This window comes from Sprattus sprattus (genome assembly GCF_963457725.1).
Source record: "Sprattus sprattus genome assembly, chromosome: 8".
NCBI lineage: Eukaryota > Metazoa > Chordata > Actinopteri > Clupeiformes > Clupeidae > Sprattus > Sprattus sprattus.
Genome location: NC_137927.1, coordinates 16,513,533 through 16,538,697, shown reverse-complemented (window position 1 = coordinate 16,538,697; position 25,165 = coordinate 16,513,533). Strand labels below are relative to the sequence as shown.

General features: G+C 42.1%; 1 protein-coding gene across 1 annotated transcript; it reads right to left on the bottom strand.

Annotated features, from left to right (window-relative positions):
• Positions 1–681: 681 nt before the first annotated feature.
• ptprja (protein tyrosine phosphatase receptor type Ja) lies at positions 682–21,388 on the bottom strand (the record flags this gene model as incomplete). The annotated part of the gene is made up of 30 exons (XM_080843735.1): positions 682–837; positions 1,019–1,154; positions 1,377–1,537; positions 1,858–1,974; positions 2,058–2,192; positions 2,348–2,421; positions 2,569–2,659; positions 2,940–3,027; positions 3,483–3,539; positions 3,629–3,716; positions 3,884–4,002; positions 4,265–4,466; positions 4,587–4,733; positions 5,064–5,333; positions 5,672–5,929; positions 6,168–6,437; positions 6,620–6,895; positions 7,160–7,420; positions 8,113–8,379; positions 8,638–8,901; positions 9,016–9,267; positions 9,527–9,781; positions 9,914–10,177; positions 10,440–10,712; positions 10,920–11,162; positions 11,441–11,710; positions 11,912–12,004; positions 12,157–12,354; positions 12,493–12,511; positions 21,320–21,388. 30 exons carry the CDS (start codon positions 21,386–21,388, stop codon positions 682–684), a joined length of 5,373 nt encoding a protein of 1,790 aa, XP_080699861.1.
• Between the last annotated feature and the right edge of the window lie 3,777 nt (positions 21,389–25,165).

Below are 25,165 nucleotides of genomic sequence, written 5' to 3'. Positions count from 1 at the left end.
CCTGCACCACTGCCAAGAAGAACAAAATAAAGAAGGCTTTCAGTGCATGTAGGGTGAGGGTGGGGCAGGGCTACAGTGAGTGGCAAGTAACCGATGGAATGTAAGAAAGTGCTCATATTTGAACAACAATATCATAGTCTATAAAAAATACATTAAAATATAGCATTTAAATCTGTTTAAATATTTAACAGCATCCTTAAAGATCAGCATTTATGCACAAACCTAAAGCATAGAATAATTGATGTCCTGAGTGCGATATATATTAACCAAAATAAAACTTTTGCATATTCATTTGGATGACATGATGTATTGCACAAATAAAATGAGACAAATTAATCATTTTTAACATATATAAAAATAAATCATTTTGAAAGTCTGAAGCATAGCACACCTAATACATCTACAGTATCAATACAGTGTGTAAACTACATACCAGTATAAGAAATTACACTGATAGTACCTGGTTCATAGAAATTATCAAAACAAGCTAAGAAAACATAAGTGGTCTTTATGTATTGAAACGGTGCAATTCCTTCAAAAACTGCACATTCATACTTACAGTTAAATAAATATATAAATGAATATTTAGATGAAAATCTCTTCAATGGAAATTAAGACAGTAGATAAGAAATAATTGAACTGGTACTCGGTGCAGCCAAGCTTGCTGAGGGGCTGTGGCACCTAGGCTTTGTGGTATCCATTTTTGGACTTCTTCATTGGTTCAAAGTTTTCATAAATAGTGAGGGCAGCGGTGTTCTGGTAGATTAAATCCACGTTGGTGCCCGTCCTGGACCTGATAATGTCTATGGCACACTGATTCAGGAACACATACTGGTCCTGGGAAAAAAATTAAAAGAATCACATCAGTTTTCAGTGTAACATTCCTGGGAGCTTCTACCATTCATCAGCTAAAGTCTCCTACAATGACTGTATATAGGCCCACTTATACACAGTCTAACATTCTACATACAGTTGATGTTTCTACTTGACAAATCATACAGGAAATCGTGTCACTCACCTCAGTTTGTACCATAAGCGTTCGGTGCATTCGGAGGTCATGGATGATTCCATAGATATCAACCAGGCCGTCCCGCTCTATCTGGAAGATGAGCCGATCGATGGCAATGAATGTCCCAGTACGTCCCACACCAGCACTATGTGTTACAGGGGAAAAATACAGACTTCAGTACTATACTATAGACCACAGACTCTCTCACATAAACAGGAATTAGGAAAGATGGAACTCTGAAACCAAACAAAGGTGTAGTAAATAGACAGTGAAGAAGATGAGAGAGTTAAAGAGGGAGAGTAGCGGGGGGAGGGGGGGGGGGGGGGGATGGGGTGTTGGCGAGAGGTTCATGTTGATGGCTGCTGACCTGCAATGCACCATGGTGGGGGAGTGGCGGGAGTACTGGTCCATGTGCTCCCGCACCAGGTGTCTGAAGTTGATGAGCAGTTCAGTGGTCTCCGGCACGCCGTGGTCTGGCCAGGCTGTGAAGTGGAAGTGCCGCACGGCGCGCGTCTCTGCCGTCTTCATCTAGAGAGGAGCACAGGGCATGCTACAAATCCACTTTCACTTGCCAGGAGCAGTCCAAAGTCAATTATGATAACCCTGCTTCATTAAGTGCCGTCAGAAGTGCCAGAAAGCACTGAATTAATGAAATGACTAATCAGTTCAATTAGGGTGTGAAAGTAAGTAGTGCAATATTTAAAGTTTATCTACAAATGGGCTGTTGACTGGACACAACTCAACCTAAATAACTTCATCAGGGTCTACGAAAAAGAAAAAAGTTATCTTTTACTATCTTTGGTTCTGTGGTTGAAATAATATGAATAATTTTAATTGAAATAACTCACATTTTTGACATCAAAGTCCCGAATGGTCCAGTCCTCCAGAGGAAATTCAGAAGTTGTGGTCACAGTTATATTACTGTAATGTTTAATTTCAGCTGGCCAGTACTCCTCACATTTCACCTATAGGACATTAATCAGGTTATAAACAGCGCTGACTTGGCCATAATAGAGTGTCAGTATGTGCCTGTATGTCCACAGCTCACCCGTCCTTGCTCATTGCATCTGGTCAGCATGACCACCGTGTGGACATTCTTCTCCCAAATCATCCTCCAGAAATCATTCACTGTACCAGGCAAGGGGCCCTGGGCCGCGATAAACTCCTTACGGGAGTTATAACCCTGCATAACACACACATACACACTCATTCAGTTATAACCCTGGAACAAACACGCCAGCGCTCCCATTAACAATATTCCTCAGTCGCAAACACGCAATACAAATATAAGAAATCAACAAGTTTAAATGAGTCCATCACACAGTGAGGTATACATACAGGCATGTTGCTGGCATTGATGTAATCATCAAACAAACTGCCATGGACAGACAGCTTGACCCGTGAGTTATCATCTATATAATGAACAGAGAGAGGCAGATTAGAAAAACACCAACAATTTATATATGTGTAATAACTGCATGATTTTGGTACTATAGGCTACTGTGTGCATACAGAGGACACACAAACACACACATACACACACACTCATTCAGACTTACAGGGCAGCACATTGTTGTAGCGGTTCTTTGCTCTGTTTTCAGGGGCTAAAGCACTGCTCTTTGCCTGAGCAATACCCACAGGCTTCAGGTCCTATGGGTCACAGGGTAAGGACACAGTTACAGAACAATCATCTTAAGCCCAATTAGTATACTTTTATATGCTCTTTACAAATCCCATGTCAGATGCATGGCCTACAGTTCACAATGAATGACAAATGACGGTGTACACAGTTTCATCTATTAGCAACATCTCCTTTAGAGTATCTTTGTACCACAATGGCCTCGAGCTACTGGACAACCAGCAGCATTTTTTAAAGTAAAATATGACACATGAAAGTTAAATACGCCAGAAATGAGATCCGAGAACTCACCTCAAATTCCTCTGCAAAGCCACAGAAGGAGTCTGCTCTTTGCCTCCTGTAGTGAGCTTCATAATCCTCCACCTTTATAGGTTCACTTCTGTAAAAGCCAAGAACACCAAGAAATAAGACCATAAATGTTCAATAATTGTGCAATAACATAATACTCTTAATATTACATCATTTACACAGAGGGACAATCTTACAGTCAAGTTATAAAACAGTTTTCAGTGCTGCATACACTATATAATTCATAATATATGAATTATATATTATATATTATAAATATAGTTCACTACATTTGTTGTATGTGACAAATAAAACTCTTGAACTTGAACTATAACCTGCTCAAACATGTTTGGAAATACCCAACATAGATCAGTGGCAGGAGTCCTTAGAGGGAATTACTTACACTTTGTTTCTGTAAAAATAAAAGAGGGATATTTTAGATTAGCAATCAACAATTACCAAGTTAAAAAATGTAACAAATGTTTTCACGTTTTAATGAAATAAACAAATAACTAAATATGACCATACGGGCCATGATTTCTGAACAAAACTGACCTTATGGAGTGGATGGGCACTCCTGGAGTGTCTTCTTTATTTTTCTTCCTAAAATTAAACATAACTCTTGTAAGCTATTTCACATGATGGATCGCACATCTGCATACTGTTTCAAAAGTGCTGGTATTTACACAAACCTCCGTAAGCCGACAACAAAAATCATAGTGATGATGAGGAGAAAGACAACTGCTGCAACAGCACCTCCTATGGCTCCGCCAATGATAGCTAGACACACAGAATGACAATGGCATAGTTATTTCCCAGTTACACACCCTACGCCTCAAACAATGGAGTGTTTAAGTGATTCAGAGTGGACGAAGGATAGCTATAACTGCCATTGAGCTGTTTAGTGAAACTGATGATGCCTTTTGTTGGGCTCTAATAATTGTTACCTGGATTTTCAGGTAGATATACTTCTGTCGTGTGAAACTCTGTGATTGAAAAGTATGAGTCTGCTGCTGAAATGAGTCCCTTGTCTAGTTTCATCTTGGTGAAGATGACAACGGCATAGCTGTGAAGGTGAGAGGAAGAGGTACGTGCCCATTACACAAACATGGGGTCATTTACAGAGTTCCATCACATGAGGGCCATACATTTAGATACATTATTAGATATTTGCATATAGGCCTGCAAATATGCGATACATGCAACCCTGAGAAACTATCAAAGAGATAATAACTGTATGATGTGCAGAATGCTAGATTACTGAGGACAATCTCCATTTGTTTTCTAAATCTGGAGTCACTCTAGTCTGTCTGTCAGGGTGCTCTTACCTGTACGTCCCCTTTGCCCTGAGTGGCCCGTTTACATATCCCTGCCACTGAGACCCATCTCCTATCACCGCTGAGATCGTATCTGAGCTGCGACTTGTAGACGGGAATTCCTGACCAATAGCTAGGTATGTGTCGGTGTCTCCTGCTGTCCAGTCCGAAAAGGTCTTGGTCAGGTCTTGGGTTGCCCCTCCACTTAATGACCCTTTTTGGAAAAATAACACATATGATAAAAATATATATAAACATAATGTACAAAGTTGACAAAACGAAAAACTCAAACCAACATCAAATTAGTTCAGAACATATATCTTGACAATCTTACCAAGATTTGAGGTCAAAAGGATGGCATAACTGACTACAGTGCCGTGGGTGTCGTTGAAGAGGCTGGGGCTCAGCTGAAGAGTGAACTTGTCAAACTCTATGTCAGTCGCCGCCGTCACACTGCCTTCAGTGCTGGTCTTAGGAGGCACTACAAGAAGCACACAAATCGAGCAATTAGATGTGTATAGAACCATGATTGCTAACCAGAATGCACTGTATGTCTCTGTCACTCTAAAGATTTACAGATTCCAAAATGGTATACGATTATAAGAGTAACACCTCGCATCTTGAGGCTCCATTGGTAAGAAGCTACTTATAAAGTTGATGGACAGACAGATAGACAAACACAGACGGACAGACAGACAGACAGACAGACAGACAGACAGACAGACAGACAGACAGACAGACAGACAGACAGACACACACACACACACACACAGACACACACACACACACAGACACACACACACACACACACCTGTAATGCCAGTCTTGCAGGATATGCTTTTAACAGAGCTGTTCTTTCCACAGCCCTTGGTCAAGATGGCAACAGTATACGGAGTGTTGTAGTCCAGACCAGAGAAGTTAAAGGAGCAACTGGGGTTACATTTGGGAATGAACTGCTTGGAGTTTCCCAGCTCGATTTCAAACCCCGTATTTGAGCCAGGAGGGTTAGCCCATGTTAGGTTCAGCATGGCCTCAGTCAGGTTGGGCCCATAACAGTCTAGCTGAGACACCTCCGATGCAGCTGCACAGCACAAATACAGCCTGGTTAGCATATGCTAACAGCGGTCAAAATTCTCAGATGGCTTATTGCTGCAGACAAACTTTGAGGTAAAATGTAACATGTGATTGAGGTAAAATTTGAGGTAAAACGTTACAACTGATATGACCTTACATGAACAAAAAAACATGAACAGATGCAAGAAAAAGGAAAATATATATCAGTGTGAAAGAAATACAAATGGTGATTGTGCAACAAGGTCACTTTTACACTTTTCTCTACTAAAATAATTACAACTCAATTTCTCCACCAGTGCCTGACAAGAACCAACTGAGCTCCACAGCTTTGTGGCCAGTGCTCACCTGTGCAGGCAGATGTATTCACCAGAGCTCCTGCTGTGCCATCACCAGTGAGGGTCTGAACGCTAAAGGTGTATTTAGTTCCTGCAGTTAAACCACTGAAAGTGTATTCTTTTTGCTGGGTGGGGCTACTGGATTCTCCATCTGTGCCACTGACCCTATACTTATATCCATCCTTGACGTCAGAGGGGGGGGTCCACTGAACTGTGATGCTGTTTGTGGATGTTGTGGACACTTTCAGAGATGTTACACTCCCTGGTTCTGCCAAAACAAGAGGATATGCACCAGATTTAGGGGGGGATGTGAGACTTCTTATCTATGTACACTTCCGTGTTCAATGGTTTAAGTTAACCTATCGTTGTCACCTGCCGCGGATAACACACTGCACAGAGAAAGGGGTCAGAGAGGACTGATATTTGTCATCTCAAGTTTGACTGGTCATAAACAGGTTGCATGGAAGGTATAGTGTAGTGTGTGGTCGGCAGTTCAAAAGCCTTACTTGTCGTCACATGGTACAGGTACACCGGTTCACTCTTGAGGTCCATCGGACCAATGGTTGACACAGAGATGTTGTAGGACGTTCCAGAATTCAGGCCGGACAGGAGCCGGGTGGTGTTTGTAGTGTTGGTTTCACTGCTATAAGCTCCAGTTTCATACCTGACAATGTAACTGAAGCTGGCATTGGTCATGTTTGGAGCACTTCCCCATGACAGTGTGATAGAGCCTGTGGTTTTGTCTATGATTCTTATTTCTCCAGGCTTGGTAGGATCTACAGGATAGAACACAACGGTTGAGTGAAGCTGACAGTTCAGACAACCAATGATCATGTTTTCTCAGCTGATGTTAGTAGTGTACTGTGAAGTTCAGCCAAGAAGGAAGCAAGTTGTAGCTGACTATACAGCAATGATATTGTACATCTACTACAGACAATCCAATCTGTTGAGTACTCACAGGTTGCTATGGTTACTGGATCTGACGGCTCACTGAAGGAACCACTGACTGTCGTAATGGTGACCGTATAGATGGTGGCGGGCAGCAGGTGTGAAAACGCAAGTGACAAATTTTGATTTGTGCTCTCATTGCTGCTAATGTTAACAGTCTGGATGGTGACTCCAGCAGTGGCCAAGGAGACAATGTACTCGTCAACACCCTTCACGGGGGTCCATGTCACATTGATGATGCCATTTGTGCCGACATGCGTGACTTCAGGAGAGACTTTAGGAGGCTCTGCGAGAAAATAAGGAAGAGTGAATGAAACAGAGAGCATGTGAGAAAGAGTGAGAGAGAAGTGCTGATGAGAACAGCAGGGCTGTGCTTAAGAACATGCAGGAGAAGCAGAACTCTGAGTGCAAGCTAAGCTATGTCCTGTTACTGAAAATCTGTTTAGGGTCAAAGGCAGCACAAAGTCATGAGGACCACCAAAACAAATGAATAGTGAGCTAATCCTAAATTTTAGAGGAAAGACAAGCCATGAAAGACAAGCCTCCCTACTTGTGCTGTATGAGATGCTGACGGCGTCTCCCGGGATGCCATTGACCTGGCTATAAACAGTAGAGAAGCAGGAGATGCCTGGGCTCAGCCCTGTGATGTAGATGGCTTCTGCCTCCACTGTCAGGTTAGGCTGGGCCTTGCTGCAGTTGGTAGTTATGTAGTAAGACCCCTCTTGAGAAAAGTCTGTGGGTCTGGTCCAGTTCAGGAATACAGCAGTGTCATTTTGTGTGATGGCTACTAACCCAGTGATGGGGTAGGGTTCTGGGGGGAAAAGAGGCCCAGGCAGCTTATCAGTAATTCAGCGATGTCACACATTGCGCAGGGAAATACAAAATACCAGCAACGGCCTAATAGTAGCGAAAAATAGACATTGCGTGCACGCACACACCCCCAAACAGCAACATAAACCTTCAAGTGTAAGTTCACCCTCAGCTCTGAGCCTAACTCCACCCACTGCATCATTTAGAAAAAAATCTAAAAAGTGGGTAGGGGGCTGAGGGGGCGTGTTAACATTCTTAAGATCAGAGGGGCTTATTAGAGGGCGTTAACATGCTTTTTAAAAAAAATATTCATTTCATGATGTTTTTGAATTTAAATCCATGAAGATAAGTCCCAAACTTTGTCTCTTCATCAGCATCGGTTCAGGATGATTTTAAACAGTAGATGGCGTGTTGAGCCATTTTCAAGATTTTTATAAAAATGGTATTTTTGTCAACACTGACACCAGCATTGATGTGTTTCATTCAAGTTCAGTCATATAATTTAGTTCACAGCTCAAAAACAGATTTTTAGCGTGCAGTACCTCTTTCAAAAAAACACATCTGCATTAAATTCATTACATGGAAATCCTAAACAGGTTTCTGATTCAACCACTTAATCCAACGTTTGAAATTTTGATTCTGATATACCATCGGACATAAAGATAGTGATGGAGCTTAGGGACCACAACTTACTTGTGAGCGCGGTGATGGATTTGGCTGGAGCGTGAGTGCCACCTGCAGTTTGAGTGGTGACAGTGACATTGTACCTCCCTCCAGACTGCAGTCCCTCTACTGTTGCTCTGGTGTCAGTGAAGTTGAGCTGCTTAATCTGCGTCCCGTTGGGATAAGAAACATCCACCCGGTAAGAGTAGCCTTCCTTAGCATCGCTTTGAGTCCACTCCACCGTCACGGTCTCCATGCTGAGGCTCAGCTGGGTCAGATCACTCACAGAGTTGGGTTCTGGAAAGAAATCAGGCCTTGAAATAACACTTCTGTGTCCAGTTTAACTATGTACAATTAACTGTGAGAGAAGGCCACTACTGTCAGCATCAAAGATTAAAGCACAATTTGGGACGTTTAGTGAATAGGAGCGGCAGACAGAACTGAAAGGTCTCCCTTGCCCCTGTGAGCGTAGCAAAAACTGCAGGAGAGAGAGAGAGAGAGAGAGAGAGAGAGAGAGAGAGAGAGAGAGCATGCTGAATCTGTACTGAGACTCACTGGTGTACTGCTGGGTTGTGACCGCTGTACTCTCATAGCCCATTGCACCCACAGTCCTCATTGTAAAGTTGTACTGAGTGCCTGAGAGGAGGTTATTCACAGTGATATTGTCATCCTCAGAGTTAACCCCAGTCAGATGAGTGTTTCCATAGGATACAGTAAAGCTGTACTCTCCCACATCCATATCTAGAGGCCTCTCCCACTTCAGAAGTATGGAGCTGTTGGTGTGTTGCTCAACTTTCAGCTCCTTAGGAGGGTTGGGATCTGAGGATGGATGAAAAATAAATATTTTTGCAATAAGAGGGAGAAATGACAGCTAACATACCTAAAGTGTGTTTGATTTGGACTGCTAAACATGTTGGGATTAGTGCAATTTACATGTGGCATTGATGACCGTATCCGACACCTCCTGGAATGGTCCACTTGTGGTTGTCACGGTGATTGTGTAGTTTTTGCCCGGCCGCAGGTTACTGAAAACAACCTCCTGAACCTGGCTCGCATTTTGGATCTGAGTATCCTTTTGTTTTATGGCGATAGTGTACATCATTACATTCCCACTGGGTTTGACCCAGTTGACTGCCATGGTTGTGGTGGTTCCAATCGCAGTCAGGCCTGTTGCTTTCCCGATCTCTACAAAAGGTCAACACAGGTCAGGAAAACACTGCATTTGAATCCGTTCAGTGCAATTGCGAACAACCTTACAGGGAACGGCCTGGAGGGCATTTAATTGGACCTCATTACTTTAAACTTCTATCTTTTTCATGATGTGTGTGTACACTTTAGCTAACTTTGGCTAATATCTCAAGTTCCAGTTTGACAGAAGTATTAAGCCAGGTCGAGAAACTAAAAATTAGGTGCAACAAGGTGTGACAAGAAACTCGATTCTTACTTGTGAATGAGGAGGCTACGGAGGGCTCAGATGTCTCGCCATAGGCTTTGGTGGTGACACTGAAGGTATAATTGGTGCCAGGTTCCAGGTTCTCAAAGATTGTGCCGTTGTCAGAGGTTCTTTTGCTCTGGTCCTGTGCATTTACAAGCAGTGCTTCATATGTGTAAATCCCTTTATCGTCTGGGTGACCCCACGTGAGGCGAATCTGGGTTGTGCTGACAGCCTGTGCACTGAGATTGTATACACTCTTTGGTTCTGAAAAAAAAGGAAAAATCTTGTTAAGTCAAGAGTCAAAAGTATAAAAAACAAACATAATAACTCTCTCACTGATGAATAAAACGCATTCAGGTCAGCTTTTCAAATTGTTCATTCAAAAATACAACTCACTTGTATGGCACACAATATCTGCAGGCATCCCTTGGACATTAGCTGATGGTATAATGGTTGCGACACTGAAGTTATATGCAGTTGCAGGTTGAAGGTCTGTCATGTTAATAGTGTTTCCAGGCACAGTCTGGTTCGTCGGCGAAGGAGAGATAGTTAGGACCCTGTATTTGTAGTAACTCTGATAGTCAAGAGGACTTTCCCATTCCAGTTCCAGCAAACTGGTGGACACAGACCGGCAACGAAGGTTCCCCACAGAGTTGGGCACTGTAAAAAACAGGCATGAGTAAGGAGCTTATACGATGGCAAAGGAAAACTTAAATAACGCAGGGGAGGCCAGATATGGCTGTAACATTCATGCAGACTTGACCTGAAAAAAAGAACATGTCTTAACAAATACAATTAAAAATCACTAGGGATTCGTTTTTGTTTCTGGTGCTAGTTTAACATCCAAGCTTAAACAATACTAAATCAAGCAATGTATATGGCTGAATCTCGAGAAAGCAAGAAGAAATGATGTGAAACGTACAAGTGTATCCAGTCAGAGAGACAATGCTGCTCCTCAGGCCTTGAGCTCCTATGGTCGACACGTTGATGCTGTACTCTGTCCCCGTGGATAAACTGGACAGTGTAACAGAGGTGCCATTTTCAGTGACCTGCACCACCTGAGATGAGCTAGAAGAGTATGATGCATTGTAAAAGAGTGGTGTGACTCCACTCATCAGGAGAGGAGTGCTCCATGTGAGTGACAAGGAAGTGTTGGTCCTGTGAGCGATGCTAACAGCTTCTGGTGGGTTGGGCTCTGAGAGAGAGAAAGGGGAGAGATAAGGAGGAAGGAGAAATAGAAAAAGAAGGATAGGTTGAGATACACTCAAAAGAGGGTAATAAATGTTTTCCTTTGAGAAGAAAAACATATTTCCGGGCACTTTAAAAATCTAAATATCCCGCTTTTCAACTCCAATAGCATGCCGACAGAAGGACTGTGGGTATCACCGAGACCTCTACTTACCGGTAGCCAACTCAACCGTGTCTGAGGGGGTCCTTTCTGATCCAAGAACTGAAGTCACATTGCATCTGTATACCGTTCCAGGCTTGAGATTTTCAAATATCACAGGTGGCGACGTTGTGCTTTTGTTTTGCCCACCGAGGTACACCACATACTCAGTCACACTGCCATTGGGCCTGTTCCAGGACACGTTCAGAGAGCTGTTCCCCCGCTCGACAGCCCGGATGTCTGTAGGGGCTCCTGGGTCTGTTAAAAACCAAAAACATCTTGAAAAGCCTTAAAAAACACAGATGACCTGCTGAAAACAGTTAAACAACACCAGAAATTATAAACAACAGGTCTCTTGTTTCAGAGGAGATCTCTGGTAGTTTGGTGACACGCTGACATGAGTTCATCAGGCTCCTTTCATCAACAGCGGAGGATCTTTGCCATTCACTGGAAAATGCACTAGGCTACAGTACTAAGAGTACGAAAGACCCCAGTTCACAGGCCTCACTGAGTTCAAGATCAAAATGAGAACTTACTAGTTGTCACTGGCTTGGGGTCTGAAGCTTCCCCAACAGTCAGGTTATCAGCTGCAACTGATCTGACCCAGAATTCATATTTGGTGCTTGAGCTCAGTCCTGCTACCACGGCAGAGGTGTTACTGGTGCTTTTGCTTCCGTTCACACCATTCTCTTTATTTTCCCAAAGCACTCTATAGAAGGGACTTTTGCCATCCCCTTTGTCCCAGCTAAGAGACACGGATTCAGACGTGACCAAAGCGATGGCCAAGTTTCGGATGACCTGTGGGCCTGTGTGTGTCATAAAGCGGGTGAGGGTGAGGGTGAGGGTGAGGGTGAGGGTGAGGGTAAGGGTGAGGTTGAGAGAGATGGCATCATCATAAAAAATGACTGAATGTGCTGAGTCAGGCCTTTCGACCCGACTCATGCATGGGTGTGTGAGTGGTGCTGGTGGTAGAGTGGCTTTCCCCTAAGGAGACACGAGCAACTTACGTGTGGTGACTGATGCATTTGTAACAGGATACCCTGTCCAGGTGACATTCATGGTTGTTGTGTTGATGTGCGTGACAGTAGGACTGACCGCTTCTGTGCGTGCATGAGAAGGATGTGGGAAGGGGGAAAAGGAGGCAGGTGAGATTTTTGAAGCAAGTCCTTTTTCGTGAGGACTCACAACATGAGTCAGAACATCTCTGAGTACAGTCATTGTAGGAAGCTGAATGAATAACATGCAAACTAACCTGTTGTGAAGTTGGCGCAGCAGTCATTGGTGCAGTTGATAGTTAAGAGGTACGTAGTTCCTGGCGTCAGTCCACTCACGACTATACTTGACCCCGTCTGGTTGAAGGTGGTATTGTGAACATAGCATGTGGTATCTCCTGAGATTAAGATTGAGATTTCCGTGGTGGTGAAGGTAGCTTTATAGCCACAAGCCGTGCCTTTACAGCAAGGAGAGAGGGCGGACTGTTAGTTGTTTTCAAGAGAGAAGTATAATGTACTACACATAATAGGAGGAATTAAACAAGACCATATGGAAGACCATTTAGATAGAGTAAATGTGGCTGTCACACACTTACATTCTTCTGTATGTGAAACCTGAAAGAAAAAAAAGGGAAACCATGTAAATCTATTGCATATAATACTCTACAAATAAAATGACAATTAAGTTGACAAGTGTAAGGCAAGTAGGCTGTAATTTAAACATATTTACTGAGCAACCAGCTGTACCCTGTGTTTGCAAACAGATACAATAAGCCAATGCTTGCATCATTTAGTTCAGTCTTCCGTGCTGAAGTGACCTACAAACTAGTAGTTTAATTACATGTAGTTTTGTAGTAGCTTGCTGGTAACTCGGCTACATTCATATTCTGATTCAAGTAGTTAAAATAAAAATTTGTGTTAGCAACTGAAACTACAAACAATTTTGGGCCATTAAAGAAAGGAATTATATTTTTTGTTTTAATTTAGGCCTACCATTGCTTGTCTACTGTAATTTAACCGTCTTTGACCAGCCAACCACTTCTTCCTGACTGCTGTAAAGGCATGCCCAGGCCACCACCACACACGACCTTTGACCTTTGTGTAGTACATGGGCGGGCATGGCTCAGTGCTCACAAAGCGACAATGTCATTATGGATAAACTTCCCGAATCTCGGCCAGAGAAAGAATCACCATGGACATACTTCAGCAAACACATGACGCTGACTACCACCACCAATGTTTCACCTGGTTAAATGACTAATCTTGTTTGATGCAATTACCCCCGCCTGGAATCTAATTTCTGGAAGGCAGGTGTCTGACTGATGGACATTGTATACAAAACCAAAGCTGACATTCCCTGGACTTTCCCGTGGATAGTGGGATTTTATTTTGGTTTATGTATGACCTGGGGCACTTTTGCAATAAACTCAATAGTCAAGGCATGTGACTTTTTTTTATTATATTTTGTATCAGTGCACTTTGGTCAAATCATGCTATGCATTTTAGGGTTTGTAGCATTCATGCATGCAACTGAGGTTTGGTTTGAGGAAGAGAATTATTTTAAACCAGAGCAAATGTGTGTAAATATTTGTCTTCAAATGGAACAGCCTGCTACATTGAGCGTGGCAGTGTATTTGCAGATCTGCCCAGTTATTTTGCATCTCTGCATTTCCTTCTGGAAAAACCTTTTCATGTTATCTTTTTATAGGGTAAGTTTCAGAGACCACATCATTAGTTCTATTTGCCACAAACACAAAATAAGATAATAATAATAAAAAAAAAACAGAAAGGGTAAGCAAGCATGAGCAAAATATGGCTTTCTGAAAGGGCACATTAGCAAAGAATGGCTTTACCAAATGCACTTTTCTCTTTAATCTATCAATGATTTGCAGAACAGAGAACAACATTATATATAGTCTACAGCTGAACCACCCAGCTTCCCCATTCTGAATGTGAACGTGTAAGACACCACACGGCTTCCTTCCCCTTTAAGCAGTAAAAACTGAAAATTCTCACATACAAATAATCACAAGTGTAATTCTACATGGTTTCTGCCACGCAGCTTTAGATGTAGCTCTGTGCACCACCGACACCAGTCTCATGCAACCACTATAGAGGCTGAGGCCCTGTCTCCAGAGTTTCTCATGGAGATCACTCTTCTGGCGGCACTGAGGCCATTACCAACACCCTACCCATCACCAGACCGACATTCCATTCAGTCCTTTGCAAAATCTTGCAAACGCCACTAACTTCAGAGCTAAAATAGCGTATATTATATTAAAGCATAACAGTGGTGTTTTCACATGCATCAAATCCATCAAAACACCCCAATCTTTCACCACCAACACAGCTAACACAGCTAACATACCAGAGGACACTCAGATAATAAACTAGTGGCCTGTGTGCTTCAAACAAACAAACAAACAAACAAACAAGGCTGACTGTCACAGGACACGGACACACACACACACACACACACACACACATTTGATTCATTTATTTGGAATGACCAATACTCATACAACACCACAGCATCCAAATATTAGTAAAGAGCCTTACACACACACACACACACACACACACGGAGGACGAGGTCGCCGTTATTTTGACTTCTGCATTTTCCCATCCCGGACAGTCCTTTCTCCAGGACCCCAGGAGCAGTGGGTTTTAAGCGCCCAGGGAAAAAGTGAAGTGAACTGTCCATCTTGGTCAGGGACGGACCCAGCTAGTGGCCTGTGTGTTAAACATCAATGGCATTACAAAGGTGAGGCAAAGGGGAATAAAGTAATGCAATTATTTAGTAGTTTTTCTTCATGTTGGGCATAGAAAGAATTATATACCAATTTGAAAGAGGCACACAATAGGTGGCAGCATATAGCTTTGTTCCTGTCACATGTTCATGTCTTTTACACTTCCCTATACAACACAAAACCCACCAATAATTCCACATGCCTTGCATTTCCCACAGTAAGCGGTTACACACCATACCAAACAAACACAAACAATTGCAATATTTTGTTGCTGTGTAAGTCAAAAACTCTCTAGCAGCTCTAGGTGGGCGGAAGTGACACACACTTTGCACACACAGTAGTGACTTATTAAGCATTTGCATGGGGTCCAAGGTCAAGCAAATCAACAAACAACAGAGAGAAAAAACAATTAATTAATTTTCAGTTTTTAATATGTTGTGTTCTGTGGTGAGAACCATGTATTTCACAGTTTTCCTTCAGCAAAAAACACAGACAAAATCTTTGAGCTGACTGACCATCCTGAACGTCTCACTCAGATGTCAAGTGTCACTGGTTCAATCAACCTACACCAATCCAGATAAACAGCTGTGAGGTTGAAAGAATACTCTTCCTTTCGCTTCTGTCAGCTGCAGAAGACAGAGCACACTCTGTTCACTCACAGGCCCTGACCAAAGGCTGCTACTGGGACTTCACAAGCCTGAGGTTGAGCTCTGAGAGAGGCTTATCAACCGCTCAACAGCTGCGCACAGGAAAGGGCCCTAGACCAGTCAAGGGTTTGCCCTTTTCCCCTAGACAACACAGGCGTGACATTAACAACAATGCCAATTCAACTCTATTTTTAAAATTTTAAAAAGGCTGTACATGTACAGGACATGTAAGCTATGAACGCATCTGTTCACTTGGTATAGGCCATCCTATAGCTGTGTCGTACCTCCAGGCAGTTTTATTCCATGTAATAAAAATGACATCCGCAACCTGGCCCACTGTTGCGTGACCCAACATCTCCAGTACACCAGCCTTGTTGTCTCTTGAATAAGCTTTGGAATGAGGTTACTAGGCATAAGTGTTGATGTAATCTTACTGTGGTACACTAAAGCAGTGAAAGGTCACCATCATTTATTAACTATTATTTTCATACTCAAGCAACTGCTGTTTGCAGACCTGCTGATTTACATAAACACCTCCTGTGGAAGGCCCCCAAAGAGCACACAGCAGATGGTTATGTCAGAGGTGAATTTGCTCATGGTAGTCTATGCTTAAGGCTAGTCATGTGCAAGACCAGCTAACTAAGCTAATGCTGTGTAAAAAACGAACATAACTGCTCGTCCTCTGCTCCCACTCACTACTCTCCAGAGCACATCCATTCTGTTCCAGTTACTGACATCATGGAAACCTGGACTCCTTTGGAGTTGAAACTAGTTTAAGACAGAGACACAGAAACAGAAGGGAAGCTCTATCAATCTGCCCGTACTGCTCAATGAGCTTCACTTCCGCTACCCACCACTGTAAGACATACTCCTGAGACTAGAGACTATTTGAATATTTTCACATTAAAATGGGAGTAAACTGATTGAAACCTTTTTAAACCAACATTAAAGAACCAATCTTACGTCAGATAAGGTTTTAAAAGAAAATTCTGTGTAGTTTCCTCAAGTGATGTATGTTGACCAAGTGTCATTATTCCATTGTGGCCACATCAAGTCAAGGGCAGACTGAACGACGTATTATGACTATGCTTACATTGAGCAATTTGCACAGTTCCCCTCCCATGAGCCAAACTTATGCGTCACTACGGTTATGGTTTACCTGAATGTGAGTTCTGAAGGTGGCTGGCTTAAGAAAGGATAACTATGCAAGAAATAATAGTTCCTGTACACACCTCTAGACCACACTCAGTTTTCAAAAAGACAACAATAAGTCTAAAGCAAATATAATGAGTTTGGAAAGAACAAAAAACCTGCCCTCTTGTCCTTGTTAATAATTGTCTTGGCTAATGCTTGACACGATAACTGAGAAACTCAACTCACTGGCTCTCTGATTCTTAAGCTAATATTACAAAAACATGAAAAATCCAATAAACAGGAGAAACGGCTTGTGCAATTTAAGTCTTCATTACCGGCATGTTCCGCTTTCCTAATTCCATTTGATAACCTCAATTATAGGAAATACAGCTGATGTTTACGTCCAAACTCGTCTCTAGACATGGTCCAGTGCATCTTGTAAATTATTGGCTGTTGTCTATTAACAAGAGTCTGTGGTATCTTCAGGTCAGCAGTGTTTCCTCTAATGACAGCTCCAAGTTCCTTGGACCGAACAATAAACAAAGGCTTACTTGAACTTTTACTTTCCCCATATAACTGAAACACACAATGATTCATGTGAGAAATATAACAAAAACATACGCCAACATATTGTATGATTATGATTTATTTCTTCAGACACACTCAATCTGCCTTGGCTTGGTTTGGCTTTTCAATTGAACAAAAGTAAAGCTCCCATTCAGGACTTCAAAACAGATCAGCATTAGAATGTGGAATAAACTTAGAATGAAGCACATTTACAGTTTCTTCTACTGTTTGACCCTGGTTGATAACAGATTACAAGAACTGAAGTAAATTGTAGGCCCTGAGGCCTTGAGTGTAAGGCCCTTATACGACCTGGAAAGATAATGTTTTAAACTAATTGTCTAACAGGGCGTATTGGAGATTACTGCTTTCAAATGATGGCACACCTTATCTATTTCTTAATTCTCTCGATACCTTAGATGGGATATTTTTTTAAGTTCTGGAAAGGGATGATGCCGCTGATAAGAGATCAAAGAGACCCTAGCCTGCTCTGTGTTCGTCACAAGCTGGCACTGACCGCAGGGCTATCCTCTACTCCTCAGCCCTCCTCTCGCCCACATGGCCTGGCCCAGCCACTGTATCGCCAGACCCATCTTGGGCTAGGGAAATAAGATGTGATATTTGGCAGTGGAGCTGTTCCCTTCTTGTCCCTCTGCCGGGCCTCTTACTAACTGCAGATCTCTATCGGCCGTAATTGTATAACCGATCAGACCCCTACTTCCTGCTCGGGTTTCAGTGCCCAGCACAGCTAAAAGGGACATGCAAAAATACAGTACAGACCTGCAGACTTCACATTTGCATGTTGGCAGTAAAAGAGAACAAGAGGGGAAAAAGAAACCTTCACTCCTCTATCCAATGTGCTCTCTCCCAAAAGGCAGATCAGTGGACTGTCTGACTCCACGACTGATAAAGTCACTGATTTGTCCTACCAATTAAATTGTACCGGGGTGATAACAAGCCCACTACGTCACGCCTGCTTGGCTGTGTGGGTGTTTGGTTGAACTCGAGACCAGGGCTGGGAACTTGTAAAGTCTGCTGCATTGGCAAAGAACATGACGTGCGATTCCATAGCATTAAACTGAGATTTTCGAAAATTAATCTGAGACGAAAACAAATTGCTGGCTAACGAATTGGTGTTTCATTAATGCTGAAGCTACTTAAAACTAGTAAATCAGTCACAGCTATGATATTCTTATGATACTAAGGTTAGAAAGACAAAACCATTTTAGTGACACTCTTTTGAAGACAAAACAGACTCTGAAATGCCAGCACTATGGTCAGTGGAGACTACAGAAAATAATCTTACTAACGGTCAGAATGCAAAAATCTGCTAATTGTGCTATAAACAATCTCTGCAACAGCAACCTGATTGAGATGGTCTGACCTTTTTAGTTAGTACTGGCTATTTTAAATAGCCACTGCTTCTCTTCCCTGTTCTAAGGGTCACAGGATCCAGGCGTTCCAACTCCACACAATGACAGCATTGAGCAGTGGAAAAGAATGGATTCACATTTCCATGGGTCATGGTTACTGGAGCTCTTTGTGTTTGGAATTAACATGTAGAATTCATTTCAAAAAACGCAAAAAATGTTTGACCTAATTTATTACTGGACCGCTGGAAAAAAAATATGTGTATTAGAGGGGGTCCATTGTGAGACTAGTCATTTAACCAAGCACTCACTTCACTTCACTTCATTTCGCACCCCTTAAAAGTTCAATGAAAGGATAAATCATTGGGCATCATGATATACTGTACAGGTGCAGAAACACTAGATTTAAATCTTTGTACTTGCACAGAGATAACAATAGTAATTTTCAGTCAGACAGCAGATTTGAGCATTGTTTCATAACAGGCCATATCCCATTGCACTTGATTTCAATGAAATCTTTTCAGAGGGTGAAACTCATATGGGTAAGAGGATTGAGATATATGGCCAGTACAAATAACCTCACCAGGAAATGAAACTGTACCGCACTGCCAAATTTAAGCCGTGTCGTGTCGTGTATGCACTTTATGCATTTATGCATGCAAGTGCTTATGCAAATGTTGCCTGCAAGTATGCAGGACTTCACATGAAGACAAAGCTAAAGTCCTCAAATTCACTCCCAAATGTCAGAGTATTGTGTGACACAAAGGGGACCAGCCCACATAGGGACTGTAAGGCCTCAGCACTGTTTAAGAGGAATAAGGAAAGCTACCCTTTCCTTGTTCCGAGACAGTTCTGTGATGAGGAGATATCCACGTCACAATGTTCCCCTCGTTTAGCAGCCTATCAGTTGGTTTTGCCTCGACTGGCTGGGAGTCAATTTCTCAGGACATGTATGCAAAATGTTGTACTTTCCCGAGTCATTACTTGCTGGGTGTCTAGGGTTAAAAAAAAAAACAGCACAGTGTGCATTGCTACAGAAGTAACTCTGTCCACTATTCAAACACCATAAAAGTATGGAAATCATCCACATAATGCTTTTCGTCATCTAAAGTTGCTGATTAAAACAGTAATATATTTATTGTATTAAAATGTATAGTTTTGTATTGGACCCAAACTAACTTGAAATCTAATATTGAACATACATTCAAAAAATATCACTGTTAATCAAATTATAGTGTGTGGTCACTAATTTAAGATGCAGGAATATGCGGTACACTTTAATGTTAAAATTAGATTAATGGTGGATTCCCTGCTATGTACTTCATGTGTGCACATCACAAAGTTATGTGTCAATTATCTGTCCTGTAGTGACAGAGGGGTCAAAGATATGGGTGCTTGTTACACATTGAAAGGACAGCATCAGAGGTTAAATGGGGATTTGGGGAAAGTGATGTTGAATGCTTGCAGTTTTCTAATGATTAACCTATCAGATACCTGTACGTCTAAAAAAAAAATCGGTAGGACTCCAACACGTTGTCATGTCTTTGAGGACATCTGTTTAACCAAATGTATTCTACCAATACTTAAGAATGCTATAGAAGCATGCAGTCCTCATCTACCAAACTTGCTACACTTTTTTAAAAGTCTGATGGAGAGGTTTTGTATTAGCAAGCATCATGTTTGTAGCTTCGTTGCAGGTGGTAAACTGAAGTAGTATGTGAGAAGAGCCATCACTAATTCACTCAGTGAATTTCTCCATCATGTCTGGATAGAGAAAGATCATGCAATTTTAAAGGCAATATGAATGACTATAGGTCCTGTCTTGACCTCGAAAATGAGAAGCCATCCAACACACAACATATGAACATTTTAAAGAAGTAGACAATGCCTTTACAGTGAGCAACCTAAACCACTAACAAAACAATGTCTAAAGTAGACAACACCAGGTCTGACAGATTTGGGTGTGCAGTAACACCTCAATTCAGGAGGTATGATGCATCTTCACCGTAACCCACCAAAGGGCCTCTCAGCCCAATGAAGATATGAAACCACCACCTCCAGAAATTTGCATAGATATGGTGAACTTCTGGTTAACAATTCACTTCATGGAAAATATCTTTTGTTATCCAGGCTACAGAGTGTGAACAGATAATTGTGTAAAGCATAATGCATGTGCATGCAAACAAATACACACACGGCACAAACAAAGCACAAACAAAGCAGTGAGCAAATAGTCTATCTACATAGAACATTTTGAAAATATTCTGTCTAATAACTGTTATAGCTGTTATAGTTTTATGGTGCATTCATGAGCCTGACTGTCAATACCATGGTCTTCTTGTCATTATGTGAACCCTCTTAACTTGGTAGTGGAAAGTTCAGAAATGGGAAAACAGCTGCCTGAACCTATCAATTTATTTCCGACCACACAAGGTGATACAACAATGATTCAGCAATGAGAGGGTATATGTGTGAGAGATGGGGATTGATTATCAGAAAAATCACCCTGGATGGGCAAGCTGTCAATCTGGGCGGCACTGGCCCACCCTTGCCCTTATGTGGCCCCTGGTCGGCCTTAGATATACATATTTTTCACTTAATTGAACAGGTAAGTTACACAGGTAATATGTTGACTAAACATTATGATTATGATGCCGTACATTGACATGTAAACATGAAATATGATGCCAACGCCTATGACTGATCCCCATATGAGATTTTATATAAGCCTACCCTCTTATATAACTAGGTAGGCTACCAGGTTTAAATCCAGATCACAGCACAGAACATGTCATCAGAAAGGGTCGGAGCTTCACATTTGTAGTTAACTTGTTCACAACAGTAGGCTGCTATACAATGTAGTTACCTGTAGCAACAACAACAGCCGCGACTGCCGTTAGCAAAGAGACTGACCAGAGTCTCAAAACTCAAAACTAATTTTAAAAGCTCATTACTTACCTTTACAGTGGCACACAGTAAGATCACAGCCTTCAAGAACACACAGGCGAATAATTGTAAACGCCTCATTGTTGAGGACAATAACTGGTCATGCAAGTTACTCGGTTTGTCCGACCATGTCTGACAGACGCCGATTTCACTTTATTTTCTCCTGCCGTGTCTTTGAAGCTCTTCTAATACGAAAATCTGAATGAGACTGGAAGCTCTGTGACTCAGGTGCTCATTTCCCCGCAAGAGTACACAGGATTGTTAAGAGAAAACTTTCGGGTGGAGCAGACTGGAGGAGACAAATGACATGACCACCAACTTTTGAAACTGAGGGACTTCAGAAAGCCGGTGGCCCGCCCCTTTAGCACTTCAAGGTCGCAGGCTGCTTAGCACAAGAGATTTATTAACCATTTAAAACTATAAAGATACATTTGACTGTATCTCAAACTTTCCGTGTCTTTATGACCCCACAACAAGAGGCATGGAAAACGGAAAGATTTGATACCTTCTGCAATATTAGACTAAATTTAATAAGGACCTGTTCATCCTGTTTTATGTGACCATGTCAACACTTTATATGTTTACTTGAGGATGGCAGTGGTGGTACGGTGGAAAGTGTTTTGTTCAAGGAATTGAAACATTAACAATGTAATCCCTTATGTCACTTTGTAATATGTCTATTTTGTAGAAAGACTATCATGTAAATATAATTTGAAGCCTACTCTTAATATACTGCCTGTAGCCAACTGTCATTGTTGTGTTGTATCTATTTTTAGGGATATAAGACAATAGGCCTAGGTTTGAAATAAAGCAGGCTAGTATTAAAAGTAACAAGTAGGCTTTTTACTGGCAATTTAAGAATTGTTTGAAATGCCCATCTTACTGTGGTTCCTTGATGGTAGATGACAAAAACCTATACTTCATGTTCCATTTTGGCTAATGTAAAGGATGTCAGAATTGTGCACTTTCTATTACCCATAATGTGATTGGTTAACTTTAACCAATGCAAAACAACAAAACAAAACATTTACTTTAGATGTTTCTATATATGAGACAGTACAATTTCTTTGGTGAGTTTTACAACCAGGAGAGCAGAAAGGAATTGGCAAAGAGCTTTTCAGCCAGACTAAGCCCTCAAAATGTCCCCTCAAAGATTGCCATTGTCTTGTGAAACACCACAAGCGATGTATGCTTCTTGCTGTGCTTCTGATTACATCTTCCGGTGCTTTCAACTCCCCCAGTCTATCTCTCTATATCCACATGCAGACAAACAGATACACTTTGGTTAATGTGAGTGATGACAGTATGCTCATAATGTCTCAGAGCAACACTGTCGGATCTTTCGAGTGAAGTTAACTCACATTAGCTCACCTCACCACTCATTTCTCAATTAACCTGAAAACACCAGAGTAATCCACCGTCGGAAGTAGCTGATGGCCATCATCAACATGTGGTTTCAACAAATTTTGTCTTTGAATGTGGCATGTTAGTGAGTGTAGCCTATTTCCTCTCTGTTCAACCTATTTGGTCATTTTTTAAATTCAGTCGGGGAGAGTTCTGCATTAGAGAGTGGTAGTTAAGGTGGAACGCCCATTGTAAAGACTATAAAGTAATTTATTTGACAACAAGAGGAAGGCAATACATTTCCACTCTTGCTACCCTGCTGTGGCTCTCACTTAACTGCCTCCAACACTTTACTTGCCTCAACTGAGATCACCACAACGTTTCCGGACATGGTTCCTCTTCTTTGTTGTCACCCTTTACTAATAAACACGCCGCTGTATAAAAATTAAATGTGACACCCACAGTGAGTCTCTGACTTTGAGTTTGTGAGTTTACAACATTAGTAGACGAGTAATCATGATACGCAGCTGATCTTTTTTTTTTTTCTCTGTCTGGCCTCTCTCTGTATGACTCTCACCTTACGCCCTCTGTGCCTTTCTGTGGCTTTGTGATATTCAAGCCAGAATTAGTTATGAGACAACTGACAGTCTCCTCGGAATGACCCAGTTTCACATTCTATCAAGTCTGATATTAACTGCTGAGGAACTTTGCCTGCCACAGCTGAGAGTCTCTGGAGTTTGGGTGGGACAACAATTAGAGTTTGTTATCTCTACCCCCCCCCCCCCCCCAAGTTAGGCTCACAAGGCCACTCATACTGTAAACAACAAAGCTCTTAAACCGAATATCACCCTCCCCTTCAGCCTCTTGCACTAAGGAAACTTTTTAAAATTGGACTGGGGATAAAAGGCGTGGATTTAGGCCAGGGATGGGGACATTTTCTCAGGCCAGGGATGGGGACATTGATCTTGATTATGAAGCAAGTGAAACTGACTGGCTTTTTATTCAAATGAAGATTTCGAAGCCCAGTTCTCCTTTTGCCACTGAGATGAGCTGTAAGCAACTGTTGAAGTTCCTTTATTGTGTTCCTTAAGTGCTCTTGCACTTTTGTTCGGATATGAGTTTGTATGTGTCAGGTGCGATATGGAGTACATTTTTTCACAATACATAGTCATCCACTTCTCCATTAATGCCAGACTACATTGTTACCGCCCTTGTGATGAGTACCATGTAGTCAGTAGATGGGCCTAATGTAACAATTTTTGGACACTAGATGGCGTTGAAAACAACTCTATTTCTCAGTGCTTTCATATGAGGTGTAGCTTGATGTGCACATCAGTGCTTTTGTGTTTTTCTTGTTGAATAAATACCAGGAATTATTTTCTGCTAGTGAGACCCATTGAAATTGTACCATGAGGGCGAAGCCTCCGGGAAGAACTGATGTCTGCATACTGCCAAAAGGCAAGTGCTCTCACTGAACATGGAGGACGTAACTTTGTTTTAAAGTAACTTTGTCTTTCATAATGAAATTCTTATTCTGGTTAATCTTACTATTAGTAAATAAATACATATATATATATATATATATAGTGCACAGGCTGATGTGTGACCCAAAAGGCAAAATAATCACCTTAGGCACCATTGTGTGGTGCTGGCTGGCTGAGACAGATGCCTTAATGGAACGGCTCCCCTGAGCACCTGTTTGCTGCCTCACTGCATTCATGCGCATTCCCATTCATGCTCCCCTCATCTCCGTGTGTGTTTGCTTCGCAGGTGACTGGGATGAAGGGCGGCAGAGATCGCAGATAAGGGGGAGAGGAGGGAGACAGCATACACACTGCAGGAGAGTGGGTGGGCTCTGTCACTTTGCATGTGCAGAAGCAGAGACAGAGAAGTGTGTGTGTGTGTGTGTGTGTGTGTGTGTGTGTGTGTGTGTGTGTGTGTGTGTGTGTGTGTGTGTGTGTGTGTGTGTGTGTGTGTGTGTGTGTGTGTGTGTGTGTGTGTGTGCGTGTGTGTGTGTGTGTGTGCGTGTACCAGAGAGAGAGAGAGAGAGAGTAAGAGAGTGTATGAAGAGCAGAAGACTGTGATGACCCACACTGGGGAATGTAATAGGAGAAGCCAGCAGTTCAGACTGCAGCACTGTCATGTCGCCAGGCAGGGTAACATTATGACTGGGTGAGATTGCTTAGAGATGTTCAATCGTGATATCTGTTCATCCTCTACATACACTTTCACCCCTCCCCTTCTCCCTCTTTTCCCTCTCTCTTTCTCTCTCTCTCCCTCCCTCTCTGTTCCTCCTCTTCCCTCCACTCCGTTGCCAAGGCTACAGAACAGACACCTAGCTACCTAAACAGTCTGCAGTTCTACCCTATCCAGCAAACAAAGAAATAAGAAATAAAGACACCAATGCCAGAGGCACAGCAGCAGTACCTGCCCACAGCCTTGTCGGAAAAGAGAGAATTAGTAACATATAGGGAAAAATAGAGTTAGAAAGATGGAGAGAAATAAATACAGAGA